Source organism: Hydra viridissima, unplaced genomic scaffold (genome assembly GCF_058129835.1).
Source record: "Hydra viridissima isolate aposymbiotic clone 2 unplaced genomic scaffold, HvirCarnegie_v1 scaffold_6, whole genome shotgun sequence".
NCBI classification, from domain to species: domain Eukaryota; kingdom Metazoa; phylum Cnidaria; class Hydrozoa; order Anthoathecata; family Hydridae; genus Hydra; species Hydra viridissima.
The window spans coordinates 17,504,734-17,519,777 of record NW_028324305.1 but is presented as its reverse complement, the minus strand read 5'-3'; the positions used below and the strand labels follow the sequence as shown (position 1 = coordinate 17,519,777).

Below are 15,044 nucleotides of genomic sequence, written 5' to 3'. Positions count from 1 at the left end.
ATATCACCAGTTATTTGAAAAGTGCTTTAGATTTTTTTAGTCGCATGTTAGAAAAACGGACTTACAGGCGACAAGCTATGGTGTTCCAAGATGAAACCAAGGATTATATGAGCATGCTCGTTTTACTCGGAAATAGTATGGTCAAATAGATTAAGTATAAAATGATCAAGTTATATGGATCCCAATTTATAAATATCCATTGGCTTAGCAAATAAATTTTCCTACAAGAAAATGCAAAAAGAAGAACTTTAACATCAAAATTAAACTGTACAGATCTTTTCCTTTGTGTATCGAGAATATTTTAATAAACCAAATTATTTACTTGCGTTTAAATTAGATGGCACCCGCTAATAACTGCCTACCGCAATAAGTTAAATAGACTTCTTCATGTAACTAATATATAAAAACAGGGGCGTGTACAGGAATTTTTTTGGGTAACTCGCAATGTTAACCTCTCCCCAAAAACGTTAAATTTTAGCAACCCCCCCCCCCTTCCTCATTGACAAACGCATATATGAGGTAAGACGGCTTAGCAATCGCCCGATATTTTATCCCACATGATGCTAACCATTATCAAACATCAACACTTCGCACGCTATCTTTTTTTAGAAGAAAATGATGATAACCATAGTCAGTATATATATACAATTTTAAATGTATATATATATATATATATATATATATATATATATATATATATATATATATATATATATATATATATATATATATTGGGTATGTCCAGCGACGTAGCAGACATCCCCTAGACACGGCCCTGAAAAATCATAAAAACTTCTAGAAATTCATTAAATGCAAAATAGAAAACTTCGCGTATGCTCATATTACCCAGATGCTCAAAATACCCCAATCTACCTTAACTATTTTTTAAGTTTTCGTTGAATGTGCAATTGCTTTATAATGCAGTATAGTAGTTGTTTACACTGAAATATAATAATTGTTTTACAAGTAATGGAAAATTTCAAAAAAATTATCAATGCATAAATTAAAAAAAAAAAGTATTAGGAACGCAAAGTTTTATGAACCATTCACAGGCCAAAAGTGGGGACGTGATAAATTAATGCACATATTTTTATGAAATTCGTTTTACAAAAAAAAAAGTTTTTTAATAAGATAAAAATTTGCTTTTGTTAAAAAAAACAAAATAAATTTCTATCTTTCTATCTTCCATCTTTCTATCTTTAACCCTTTAGCGCCCACCAGGGCTTAAAATTTTCAAAAAACTCCAAAAACTTCAAAAAGCAATTGTTTTAGGGCCTAGATTATGAATTAAAAAATAAAATTTTAAAATTTCACTAGCAAACCCAATTTTGTCATTGTAGCATATGTGATACATATAAATTCAGATAGCATTTTGTGTTTCAAAAAGAGGAAACTCTCTTAAATACTTCTAAAACTTACATGTGTTATTAATTTAAAATAAAATAAACAAATAAGCTTTAATATTCGTAAAAAAACAGGAAAAAACTCTCTTTGAAAATACCTTGTCTGACAGCAATCATCCGATTTTTAAAAAGACAATTTTGATGTGTTTTTAAGTCTTGATTATCTAATTATATTAACCTAGCTAAATCAGATCAACAAAAATATGTTGTAAATATGCTACAAAAGGTGTTTTTGAGATCACTGTGTTGACAGGATGGCCATAAAAGGTTTCTGAAGTTATGTAGCAGATCTGCTACACGGGCGCTAAAGGGTTAAGATAAGGAGATATCGCAAAATATTTACTTTTAAATTTTTTACTATGTACGTTTGGTCCATAATTTACAGGAAAATTGTTCAATGTAAAATTAGTATTACACTAATTAGAAATAATTGTACTTCCACAATGATAAGAATGAACTGGTAAATACATGCTTTGCATAATCAAAATTAGAGGTTTTTGCACAACGTTGTCTAACACAAAAATATGCATTGGCGCATTTTTCTCAAAAAATAATGTTATCCATTGGGTCCCTTTTCTTCGGGCATGGTCACATATGTAACGTAGGAAGCACAAGAATTGAAAAAAGGCTTAATTAGGAAATGGCACAAAAAGGTTGGGAAACACTGTAACGGAAAAAAGTTATCGAAATTTCACAGTGCGAATCATTCTCAACTCGAAAAAATTTTCGGCGGTAAAACTTAAATATAAATATTTAAATAAATTTTTTGTAAACTTTATCGAACATGGCTGGTAATTTAACTGAAGCGTTGATTAAAGAAAAGTTACCTATTTGCCCAAATCATGGTATTTAAACACCTTTTTTTTTTGTACTGTTTTCGATAGAAATAACAGAACCTTGCATTTTACATTCATGCATACATTAATATTTTAATGCATAAAGACATAACCACATAAATACATAAATACATTATCACATAAATATATAAACACATAAATACATAAATACATAAATACATGAAAAAATACATAAAAACATACATAAAAGCATACATAAAAACATACATAAATAAATACATAAATAAATACATAGATAAATACATAAATAAATATATAAATAAATACATAAATATATAAATAAATACATAAACATATAAATACATAAATAAATACATGCATACTTGCATACATACATACCTACATATATACATACATGCCTACATACATACATACATACATACATACATACATACATACATACATACATACATACATACATACATACAAAAATTTTCTTTTTAGGAATACATTGTGTTTTGAAGACTGGTACAAAAAATAATAATACATATGGAAAGACTTTTTTCATCTGCAACAACTCAAGTGGCTGCACATTCAATGCACCAGCAAGGTATTTGATGTATATATTTCTTTTGCAATCCTTCAGTTAATTCAGATAAAATTTCAAAGGACAGGTTCTCTTATAAAGATATCTAAATTGATTAAGTAATTGTTATGTGCTTTTTGATAACTCACAAGCATAAAAGTTAAAAGTTTCTGTATATAAATACTGAAAGTTTTTTTTTTAATATATAAATTGTTTTCTTTTAATAACAGTACAAGATATATTAATAATTTTGATTGAATCAAACATTTTCATTCTTGGTATTGCTATGCAAAAAAAAAAAATGCATCAAGAGTTATGTATCTGGTTCTCAATAATCTTCTAACTCCTTGATATGTTTATTGTAGTTATAAGTAAGGATAAGGAGTTGAAGAGTTGAGGGTTTTTGGAAGAGTCAAATTTTGGTAAAAAAAAAAAAATTTTCTAATAAACTATGAAGAACTTATACTTTATGCATTTACTAGTTATTTTAATGTTGTGAATTTTACAAGAATTTCAAAAATGCAATCAAATCATGTGAGTTTAATATTTAGTAAAAAAAACTTCACTGCATGTAATTTTTTTGTATTTTTTAAAAATTATATTTATAACTAATATTTTTTACAAAATCTCTTTAAATAAAAGAGATTTTAGATATTTTCCCTTAATTGAAAGTGTATTATATCAGTTAAAAAAGCTATGACAACCTTTATGTTCTTACAAGATTTTTCACTTTTATTATTTTGTAGTTTACTTGCCAAGCTGTCTGAAAGACTTTTTCTCAACTAAATCTTACTCAATTGTTTAACTTATTTAAATTGATGACTGAAGTGTCACAACTTTATGGACAAGTAGCACTGTTGTAAAGAGAAGCCCAGTTAGAAAAAAAAAAAGAATTTTAACAGCTGATTAATTTATACATAAAAATAATGGATGTTAATGTTTATCAGTTATAAAATTAGATTGCTTTTCTCTAAAACAATTCAAAAAATCCCAAAAAAGCCCTAAATTTACAACATTAAAAATACCAATAAAAAAAATTAGAACAATGCCTGAGGGTTGATGCCCAGCCAGGTCATGACCCAAATTAGTGATTAGGCTTTGATGAATCTCTGGTTTCTACTATTATCTTTTTTCTGGGCAAATTAACAGAAGACAAAGGTTGATTCCTTTTTGTTGCTGTTTATAATAATGTGCAATATGTATAATTATTTTGCTTGCACATTTTTGTATGTAAAACTTGCAGCCATTTTAGCATTTAAAGTGTGTTTGTATTGATCATTTTAGCATTTAAAGTGTGTTTGTATTGTCTTCTTTTGTAAGAGAACCCATTAAAATCTAATCTTTTTTTTTAAAGTGATTTCTCTGCAACAACCTGTCCTATTCATAAACAAATGGTAGAGTTAAAAGCTATTGCAATTAGGGAAGATGGAATGAGGTATTTATTCTTTTTTGCATTTTATTTTAATCAATTTAAATTGTTTACATGTTTAACTGTTTTTAAAAAAGTTCTATTAGGCAATTTATGGGTAATTTTTATTTCAGATGTTATTATCGATGTCTTTATGGGAAAGAGTCTGGAACAACCTGGTGTGGCCATGCTTTGCTTAAGGTATTTTCAGGTACTTTTTTTTTTACAAACTAGAAAAGATACTGGCATATTCCCTTTAGCAACATTAATTTCTTCAAATATATAAAAACACTCAAAGAGACTACATTGTCCGATGTGCAAAAGAAGAAGTTTTAATTTTTTTATTAAATTTTATTTTATAGACCAAGCCTCCTGTTTATGATGCTTTAAGAGAGATTACCAATGTTCAAACAAATGGTTCTACAAACTTGTTCAAACAACATAAAGACATTGAATTTTCTGAAATTGGAGACTTATCATGCAATAACATAATTGACAAAAAAAAAGATATTCATAGAACTGATCAATTTAGTACAAATTCAAAAAAAGATGCCTTAACTGTTTTTGACCAAAAGCCAACAAATGAATCAAAAAATCTATTTAATATACCTTGCACAGCAGAAAAACCACTAACCATTAATAATTTAGTTTCTTCTAACAACAATGTTGACTATTTATCTAAGACTTTCCATATTCCTCGAACAGCTCGTGTAAGTGATGTTTCAGAGGCTAGTTCATTTGATTCTAGTTTGTCATCAAGTCATTTAAGTGATAATAGTTTTCAAGAGTCTAACAGAAAAAAGTTTGATTGTGAATTAGTAAATGATAACACTGAAACAATGAAAACAATTGCAGGTGTCTTTACTGATGTTACCAGTAAAAAAAATATTCAACCAACTGCAATTGAGGGTAGTATTACTAATATAAGCAATAATGATAAACAGCTATTATCAAATGACATTAAAAAATCTTCAATGGCAACACACTCAGTTATAACAATTATTGATTCAAGTGAATCTGAAGAAGAAAGTGAAGTAGTTAGAGATATGATGGTTTCAAAGGTTTCTGTGGAAGAACTGCAGTCCAAAATAAAAAAACAAACAGTTTGTTTTTTACTTTGTAATTTTTTTTTTAATAATTTGTAAATTATTTATATTATAATTACTTGTAAATTATCACTGAAAAGCAAAATTTTATAACTTGCTTTAAAGGTTTATTAAAGTAATTATTTGGTTTTTAGATCTTATTACATCGGATTGGTCCAGGTTCAGTGGATGGTGGCAAAAAGATCCAAGAAAGTATAAACAAGTTGTCATTAGAACTTCAGGATATGCTGAAATTTAACAAACAAAGTAAAAATCTTTTATACTTGTTAATGATAAAACAAAATATTTTCTGCAATTCCTATTAGCAATTATCTTACACATTATCTTAAGCATTTAAAAATACTTCAGTAGTGATTGTGTTGGTGCTTTACATAGTGGTTTTAATCAATTACTTAGCGGATAGTACCATGATAATCTTCAGTAATGACTACAGCAGTTAAGATTGCTGCTTGTACCAACTGAATTGGTTGTTTTTACATAATTGTATTTAAGTAATTGGTAAAGATAAACCAATAACATCTTTAATTGTTTTTAAAAAAACCTTTATCAATTTATTCTAATAAAATATTGTTTTAGCATGAAAGAAAGTTTTAATTTCAAGGTGAAATGAGTTTAGATTGTTTTATGTCCACTTTATTCAATACATGTTTTGTTAACTTATGCCATAACTGATAGGACTTGAGTAAATAGATAATAGTGAACACATTAAGTGTTTGCATTATGATACTTTAAATGTAGCTACAAAGCTTTTACATGGCATATTACCCTTTTAAAGATTAATAATTAACAATTTTGCTGTTGGTAAAGAATGGGTGATTTCATCTGTAAGATTTATTCAAACTCTATGTGCTAAATTTATCTTAAATTTTATTATATATTACGTAAATGTTGGTATATATCTAAGTATCTGTTAAAAAATTTTCTATAGCAATCATAATTATATTTTAAAAATAAATTTCTGTTTTTTACATTTTTTTGTTTGTTTGTTTGTTTTTTTTGTTATAGATCCATCAAATCAATTAGAAGTTAATCAGAAAATAGTTCTTTCATCTAAACTACCTGAGAATTCATCAAGACAGTCTTCTACTATTAGTTTAGGTTATGATCACCCACGATTATTTATGCAAGATCCGGGTCATCACCGTGCAGCACCTTTGTTTAATGGTCAAATGACACAAACCAAATTAAAAGAAGTTGGAAGAATCACTAAAGAAGCAGTTGAACACTTGCATAAGTAATGCTTCACTTTTTTCTCTTATTAACAAAAAGTTTACCTATGTACCCATATATATAAATAACAAAGTTCTGTAAACCAGTCTATTGAAACTTTTTTGATAAAGCTGTAAAATCAATGTAAATCCAATCAATGTTGTAAAAAAAACATTTAAATACAGGCACAGCAATGCCCGTAAATTATTTAGAAAAATTTTTAAAAGTATGCCTAGTTTTAGAATATGCATGATGATTTTTTGCAAAAAAAATAACTAACCTCAAATGACCTAAAAATATGCACCAGAAATTAAACACTTTAATTTACAGATCACTTGATTCATGCCCAGCTTCCAATCAAGAGGCAGATGAACCGAAAGGTTTGAATGTTTCTTTAATGACACATCAAAAGCAAGCACTTGCTTGGTTGATCTGGAGAGAAAGCCAAACACCGTCTGGAGGAATTTTAGGTATTGGTTTTCTCTTGCACTATTTGTTGTTAAATTGATTAAAAAAAAATGCAACATTTGAAGTGTGAGAGTTAACTTAACACTTGATGCATTTTTTATATGAACAAGATTATTAAAATTAGTCTAACAACAGATCTCCTGTATTTTTAGCTGATGATATGGGCCTTGGAAAAACATTAACTATAATTTCATTGACCCTTAAAAGTAAACAACAAAATCTCTCACTCATAAAGGGTTTGTTCTTTGGCATTTATTTTTTATTTATGCTAATATAATTGTTACTTTGTAGATTTAGTACCATCAAGGACCACATTTTTTGCTCTGTTTGTAATAATCTGTTAATGTGACTTTGAGTTTGTAACTTAGTTATAATTAATTGATTTTTGAGGTTTTGTTTTTAAAAGATATTTTGAAAATATTTAATCAATAGTTTTAGTAGTTTTTTTTTCAGTATTATAAAAAAACAAAGTTTTACTTTGCATTACTTTATTTTTTTTTTTTTTTTATCTAAAATATATTTTAGAGCCAAAGAGTGATTCACAGTTGGTCTTTTCAAGATCAACGCTCATAATATGTCCTGCTTCTCTTGTCCACCAATGGCATAAAGAGGTAGAAAAACATGTAGAAAAAAGTAACTTAAGTGTTTATGTATATCATGGATCAACAAGGGAAAAGAGATTAAAAAGGTATTTAATAAAATCTTTTTTTTAAAAAAAAAGAAAAATATCAAAACAAATTATATTTTTGATAAGAACAAATCATCCATCAGTCTCCCAAGTAATGTCTTTTTTAAAGGGATTTGAAAGCAGGAGAAATGATTCACTTTTCTTGTAGTAAATATTGCTGCTTTCTTTTTCTTTTTTTTTTTTTTTTCTTTTTTCAAAATCTTTACCTTTAATATTTTTTAGGTTAGCATCATATGACATTGTACTTACAACATACAATATTGTTAGCATAGAAGGAAAATATTTTGTTGATAAAGACAAAATAAAGCCCAAAAAGGTTTCTTAGGTTCTTTGGCAATTGCAATTCATAAAAGTATTTAAAACAATCACTTAAAATAAAAAATATTTGTTGACATGATTTAAATAAACTTTAATAACTTTTTTTTCAATTAGAATTTTGTGTTACAGCTAGAGCAGTCTTTCTTTTTATCTAGCCTTCAACCAACTGATTGTTGGTTTGACGCACACCTTAATGATTGTTATTTTAATGGCAAAATGATAATTTTTAGAATCAATTGTCTGAATGGTTAGAAACTAGTCAACCAAAAACTGCTGAAGAAGGTCCATTATTTAAAATCTTTTGGAGGCGTGTGGTTCTTGATGAAGGCCATACTATAAAAAATCATAAAACTGGGTTATCGATTGCTTCCTGCGCAATTGAATCAGGTATTTATATTTTGGTTTGTTATTCATTTTAATAAAATTTAAAAAGATGATCATTCTAACTGCTTTTATTATGGTCATTTTGTTTGTCTAGTATTTCTGACAACATTTGATTAGCTATACAAATAGTTGGGTGTCATGTTGCATTTCTATATAATTTATATTAAAGGTAAATGTAATAGATAATATTTCTGATGCAAACTTTTAAAATTAAAATAATCTTACTCTGATTTTATAGAAAGTCGTTGGATAGTAACAGGTACTCCTATTCAAAATAAAACATTGGATTTATATTCACTTGTTAAATTTTTACGGGTATCACCATTTGATGAGTATAAAGTGTGGATGAGAGAAGTAGACAATAAAAGTGTTGCCGGAACACAAAGACTTAACTCAATTGTAAGCAGTTTATTGTTGCGCAGAACAAAAGACCAGACAGATAAAGACACAGGGAAAAAGCTGGTATAAACAATTTTTTGTTTACTAATTTTTTTTTTCTTTTAGTATTTGTATGATATGAAGTTTATTTTGATTTTATTTATTAGGTAAATTTGCCAAAGAAAAGCTCTATTCTTCATAAAATCAAGTTATCCGAAAATGAGTCATTAGTATATGATCTGCTACAAAAGTTTTCTAAGTAATTCTTTTAAGTTTTTTTTTAAACAGTTTGTTTAGAATCAACATTGTTTATTTATGGATTTATTTCTTTTTTTTCTGCTTCATCAATTGTGTTGTCATTTAGAAATATGTTTACACAATATCTGCATAAAGGAAAAGAAGGTAGCCCAACAGCTTATGATCAAACCAAAGGTTCTATAGAAATGCCAACTGAAGTTCTTGGTTTAAATGTTGAGGAGGCTCTCACCATGTTTGGTTTAAGAAATATTTCTGCTGTAAATGCTGGTTGTATCTTGGTTCTTGTTTTAAGATTGCGACAGTGCTGCGGACATTTAAGTCTTTTGTGTGAGGTATGTAATTATATTAAATTATACTCAAAAGTTTAAGCAAAAATATTTATTTTAAGTGTAAATTTTATATATTCTCTTAAAATTTTACAAATTTTTAAAAACAGGCTGTAGACTCTGAGCTGTGTAAAAATGAGGGAATTGATCTACCATTAGATGAGCATTTTGGCAACCTTTCAATTCACCATGATAGTGCAGTCTTTAAAGTATGTTTTTTATAATTTTAGGTTTTGGAAGATTTTTTAACAAATTGTATTTTTGTAATTCAATCAGCCTTTTCTTTTGTATTTCATCTCATTCATCTTTTTATGCAGAGCTCGCGTCCAAAGGAATTAATGCCCAGTTTTCCAAGTACTAAGGTAAAATAATATTTTACATTTGCATTTGAAACATTTATTATAAATATCATTTTAAATATTTTATTACAAATATCATTTCAACTTGAAAGATTTATAAAAACTATTCTGTTTTTTTTTTTTTTTTTGCATTTTTATATTTAAGCTTTTATCAAGATGATTTGTTAAAAGTTGTTAAAAAATTAGTGACAAGTCTTTAATATTTTAGATAACTACTTTAATAGACTGTTTGAAAGATTTGCAAGATCAATCATTGGGCAATAAGCAGATAAAAAGGTATACCAAAGTATCTATGAGTATTGAGTTTGTTGCTATCAAACATTCTCTGTTCTACTCAATTTCTATAAGTATTCTTAGCAACCTATTAAAATTAATTTTAGTGTGATTGTATCGCAATGGACACGCATGTTAGAAATTGTAGCCGATCATCTTAAAAAGCAAAGATTTAAAATCGAGTTTATAACAGGAAGGTATTGATTTTCTTTTATTAAGATTAGAACAGAACTTTATTCTTTTTTTTTTTTTTAATAGAATTTTCAATTCTCATATTTCATAAGTGTCATACTACTGTTTATGGAACCTTGCAATTTGTGAATTGCTTTAATGGTTTAAACTGTTTTTATTTATTTATTTTTGTAGTGTATCCGCTAAAAATCGATCGGATATTGTTGAAAGGTTTAACAACGATGTGGAGCCACAGGTTTGAGAAGAAATTTTTAGTTTAGAATATTTTTAAATGATTTTTTTTTATTATTATTGGTTTTGTATATTGACAGGTTAAAATTCAATTTTCACATTAACATGTACTTTTTTTACAATTGACCTGTTAAAATATCCAAATGTTCAAACTAATATATATATATTTCCTTTTTTTATAATAGGTGCTATTGGTTTCATTAAAAGCCGGGGGGGTCGGATTAAATTTAGTTGGAGGATCCCATTTGTTTCTGCTTGATCAGCACTGGTTATTATTTTCTTTTTTTTTTTTTATTCCGAAAAGTTTTCATTTTTACAAATTTAAAATGTTCTGCGTCTTAAAGTGTTATTACTTAAGTTGATGTTTATAAATACTTTAAAGGAACCCTGCTTTAGAAGATCAGGCGTGCGATCGCGTTTATCGAGTTGGACAACAAAATGACGTTGTTATCCATAGGTGACACTTGAAATTTGAATTTTAGAGTTTGTTTTGTTTTTTGTGTTTTTAGTGTTTTTTCGTTAATTATTTTTAGAAGTTTAAAAAAACCTTGAATCGATATAAGAAGTTTTTATATCTTCTATTAATAGTATTGGATTTTTTTCTTAGAAAAAAAATAGTTAAATATAACACCGAATGATTAGTAAATTAAGCTGAAGATATTCTGATGACTAATTATTTTTCATCTTTTACTTTGGGGAATCTTTTTAAATTAGATTTCTGTGTGAAAACACCGTAGAAGAGAGAATAGTAAAGCTACAAGACCAGAAAAAATCTTTGGCTAACAACGTTCTTTACGGGTAATACATTCCTTTAGTATCATCTTATTTCATAAATCTTATTTTAATACATCTATTTACTGTGTTAATGTGCTGTATTTTTTCTTGAAATTTAAAACACAAATGTAATGGATTGATATTATCAATTATAGCGGAAAATCGCAGAAACTCACTTTGGATGATTTAAAGATGTTGTTCGGCATATCTCAACTGAGATGATGTGTTTATAAATATGTAAAACGAATAAAATGATTAGATAATTTGTATAATTATTATAAATAGTATGTGTATTGCAAACTTGTTGTTAAAGGATAATCGAAAGAATCCTCAAAATTTAATTTTGTTTTTCTTCTCACTTTAGTGTTCTCTATTTTAGTAATTTTTCTAGTTTTAAAGGAACTAATAATTTGAACCATGCTTTAATTTTCTTTAATTATAAGAACTAATTACTTGAATTACACTCTGTTAACCAAACTTTCGCTTTGCAAGCCTGGCAATTAAGCAAATACTAGGCCGTGTCTCCTCCTTGTCTTCGGAAATCAGAGCGTGACGTAGAAGACATGGACGCACGCACATTAGGGAGCATATTTGCCTTCTCTGATATTCTGAAGATTTCTCTGACTACATATTAGTTTTAATTAAAAGTTTCTTTACATCCATGAAAATCTTATAGAATAGTAAAAAAAAGTTGTAACAAATAACTTCTTGCGCAAAGAGGGAAACTTCAGTAAGGTTGTTAAAGTTTTTACAGGCAGAAAGGAGAATCGGCTAGTTTCTACTGGCTGATTCTCATTTTGTTAGCAAGTTTTTCTTGTAAGTCAATATTAAGAAACAGTTTAGCTCTATATAACACTTTCAAATATTTATATATGATATTTCAATGGCAAAAGTCTGATTTTATTTTCAATAGCTGTTTTATTAACAATGAGATTTGGTAATTTTATCTTCAACTTTAGTAGGTGTAAGGAATAACTTATACATAGTTTTATCTACTTTTAACTGCAGTTTGTTACTGATAAATGTTAATAGGAACTCGTATCTGTTCTAATCCTTAACCATATTTTTGAATGTCGTTTCATAAAGGCTTTGTGCCAATTACACAGCGTAACAAAATTTTGACTTTTTTCTGTCTTTGGTCAGTAAATGTTGTTTTCTATTTCCTTTCATTTAGAAAACTAAAAAAATTATGATTATTCTCTTTAAACTTTGACTTTTTTAAAACTGGTCAGCGATGTTTTGAAACTAACTTATCATCTCCTTACAAAATTAAAATAGTTCAGAAGGAGATGAAGACACTGACTCAGATTTCAGAGATGTAGCTGAACAGAGAAATTTATGCTACCTCAACCAAGAAGACACTAATGACTTTATAAGAGATCTTTGTCTTATAAAGTCAAATGGCGAGCTTCTAAGGTTGAAACTTCAAGCATTGGAATTTATTAAATAAAATTGTGCACATATCAGGTTTGAGAAGGCGTCACCAGCGTTTTTTAAGCTTTGTCATTTATCAAGATGAGCTTTGCTTTGACCACAATGTGACCAGTTTGTTTGAGGCAATTGAATTACTCTAAACCCCAATGAGTGGCGGCTCTTTATTGACAGCTCATGTAGAAGCTTCAAAACAGTGCTGCTTCATGATGGGAATAAGTATCCATATCTCCCCCTCGCTCACTCTGTCCAACTCAATGAGGAATGATTAAATCTTCTGCGGCTGAAAATTCAGCCACTTATAGACTAAAAATTGCTTCTGCGGCTGAAAATTAACGCATGCGCAAGTACTCAAATTTATCAATATAAACTGTAAATAATTTAAATAATAAATTCTCCACAATAAAAATGGGAGATAAAATCAGAGTTGTTAACAAGGTCAAAAATAGCAATTAATCACATAAACAACATGTTGTAAAACTTTTCATAAATTATTTACATCAAAATTAATACATTCATTATGCGCATTTAATTTTTTTTTGATGTTATCATTTATTTGTCATCTCGATGTAACTTTGCGCATGCGTTAATTTTCAGCCGCAGAAGCAATTTTTAGTCTATAAGTGGCTGAATTTTCAGCCGCAGAAGACTCAAGCATGAGGAATACAAGAGTGTTAAGATCTTGTTAAATACCTTGAAAAATGGAAAGTACTGTTGGGAGGTCATTGGAGACTTCAAAATAGTTGCTAATCTTGTTATCTTTTCCTTTGGGACATCAGGGATACAGAGGTACACTACCTCAAGCGGGACTAGCCACAGTGGACAGTTTGGGGAACAATTACGTCAAATGGGAGCCATTGTTGGACCTCATTAAAGTACTATTTCCTCTGCTCCACTTAAAACTAGGCCTTATGAAAAAACTCATCAGAGCTCTTGATAAGGAGTCCCAAACTTTTAAGTACCGCCGTAAAATTACTTTTAATGATTTTATTGTGCACCGTATCGAAGTTGTAATATTACCTTTACCCTTATTAGAGGTCATCTATTCTTTTAGAAATCTTTCTTAGTTTATCTTTTACTTATCGATTGTAGACAAACTTTTTATATTATTACTCCGGTAAATCTAATAAATTATTATGTTTTACGATACATAATTTGGCTTATACTTACTTATAATTAATTTTGACTATAATTACTGTATGATAACTTTATGCCTCAAGGGTCAAAACTCGAACAAAAATAAGAAGAATATTTTGACAATTATTTACTAATTATGCTTTGTGCTTCATTTTTATTTATACCGTTATGATTTTTTTTTTTTTTATTTCAAAAATTGTAAAGCATTAATAAAGCATAATGTAAGAGAAAGAAAAGCTCCTTAAAATTAAGAAGAAACAAAAAAATTTTTTTTTAGTAACATCTGAGTTTGATTTAGAACTGTTTGAATTAGATGAGAGTGACTGTGAGAATGATGGATTTGTACTAACATATGTAAGTAATAATGATGAAGTAAAGATGAGAAATTCAGTGAAAACGATGCTATGACAAAGGAACATAAATGGTATTAGATAGTGAAAACATTGAAAAGCTGTGCAGATGTAAATGAAAGAAGGTAACGGCAAATCCAGCACCTTAGCCCATTGAACAATGTGAGGAGGCTTCGCCTGAGGCTGATTTTAAAGAATAAAAAAAAATCAAAAAAAAAACAGCTGGTTGTGTAAATTTGTTTTCGTTCGTACTGGTGCGTGTGTTTGAGTATGTTTATCTGGAGTGCGAAATTGTTTTTTATGGCCTTAAAATACTGTCTGATTCTTATGTTTTTTTGAGTGTGCTGAGTTCGAAAATAGTAATAAAAAGAACGCATTACCCACCACTTTTTCACATTTGAATATGCTGAATATGGGAAACTCATTTTCTCAATCTAAAATCTATTTTTTTTGTTGGCCCGTGTAATTGATGTTGCTTATGGTTAATTTAACTTTCAAAAGCGTCCTGTGGGTTTAGTGATGGATATTTTCCTAAGTGAATTACATGAATCGTAACAAATAATCAATAGAAAAAATGCACACACGCGGCATATGCTCACATCAGCACTTGGTGAGTCTGCGTTGCATTATTGTCCTCTACTGATATCATAGCCCGATGGGTCATGGTCGCCCACTCGAAATAAATACAGGTTCGCTCGCTGCGCCTGCGAGATGTAAGCGATAAGAAACTTTCTATCGATATCAGAGACGAAAGTTCTACTGCGCTGGAACCCCACTATATTACTATTTTTAAGAATTGTTGGTTTTGCAGATTCTCCTATATCAAAAAAAGATATTTATTTCCTAAGAGATATAGTTAATCTCTTCAAAGAATACAGCAATTGGTACTAATAAAAATAAAAAAAACCAAATTCGTGTATTCTTTAGGTAATTTACTTAATCGTCATTGTAAAAAGTACTTTTTCTGA

General features: G+C 28.3%; 1 protein-coding gene across 2 annotated transcripts; it reads left to right on the top strand.

Moving 5' to 3' along the window:
- Positions 1 to 2,089: 2,089 nt before the first annotated feature.
- Positions 2,090 to 11,494, top strand: LOC145190039 (transcription termination factor 2-like). 2 transcript variants are annotated; one of them, XM_090090580.1, is made up of 24 exons: positions 2,090 to 2,248; positions 2,705 to 2,810; positions 4,141 to 4,221; positions 4,329 to 4,395; positions 4,557 to 5,297; positions 5,435 to 5,546; positions 6,306 to 6,534; positions 6,840 to 6,979; positions 7,130 to 7,213; positions 7,503 to 7,665; positions 7,888 to 7,981; positions 8,214 to 8,370; positions 8,606 to 8,829; positions 8,913 to 9,004; positions 9,110 to 9,335; positions 9,440 to 9,538; positions 9,647 to 9,691; positions 9,897 to 9,964; positions 10,069 to 10,158; positions 10,328 to 10,388; positions 10,570 to 10,652; positions 10,767 to 10,841; positions 11,099 to 11,182; positions 11,314 to 11,494. In XM_090090580.1, exons 1-24 carry the CDS (start codon positions 2,188 to 2,190, stop codon positions 11,378 to 11,380), a joined length of 3,249 nt encoding a protein of 1,082 aa, XP_089946706.1. In that variant the 5' UTR covers positions 2,090 to 2,187; the 3' UTR covers positions 11,381 to 11,494. The 2 variants fall into 2 exon arrangements, with proteins under 2 accessions (XP_089946706.1, XP_089946707.1); XM_090090581.1 differs by having other exon boundaries at positions 2,163 to 2,248; positions 4,329 to 4,405.
- The last annotated feature ends 3,550 nt before the right edge of the window (positions 11,495 to 15,044 follow it).

Coding starts and splice junctions, on each gene's coding strand:
- LOC145190039 (XM_090090580.1), top strand. CDS start 2,188: ATGGCTGGTAATTTAACTGAAGCGTTGATTAAAGAAAAGTTACCTATT. Junction 10,653..10,766: donor TTTCTGCTTGATCAGCACTG/GTTATTATTTTC, acceptor AATACTTTAAAG/GAACCCTGCTTTAGAAGATC. Junction 11,183..11,313: donor GCTAACAACGTTCTTTACGG/GTAATACATTCC, acceptor TATCAATTATAG/CGGAAAATCGCAGAAACTCA.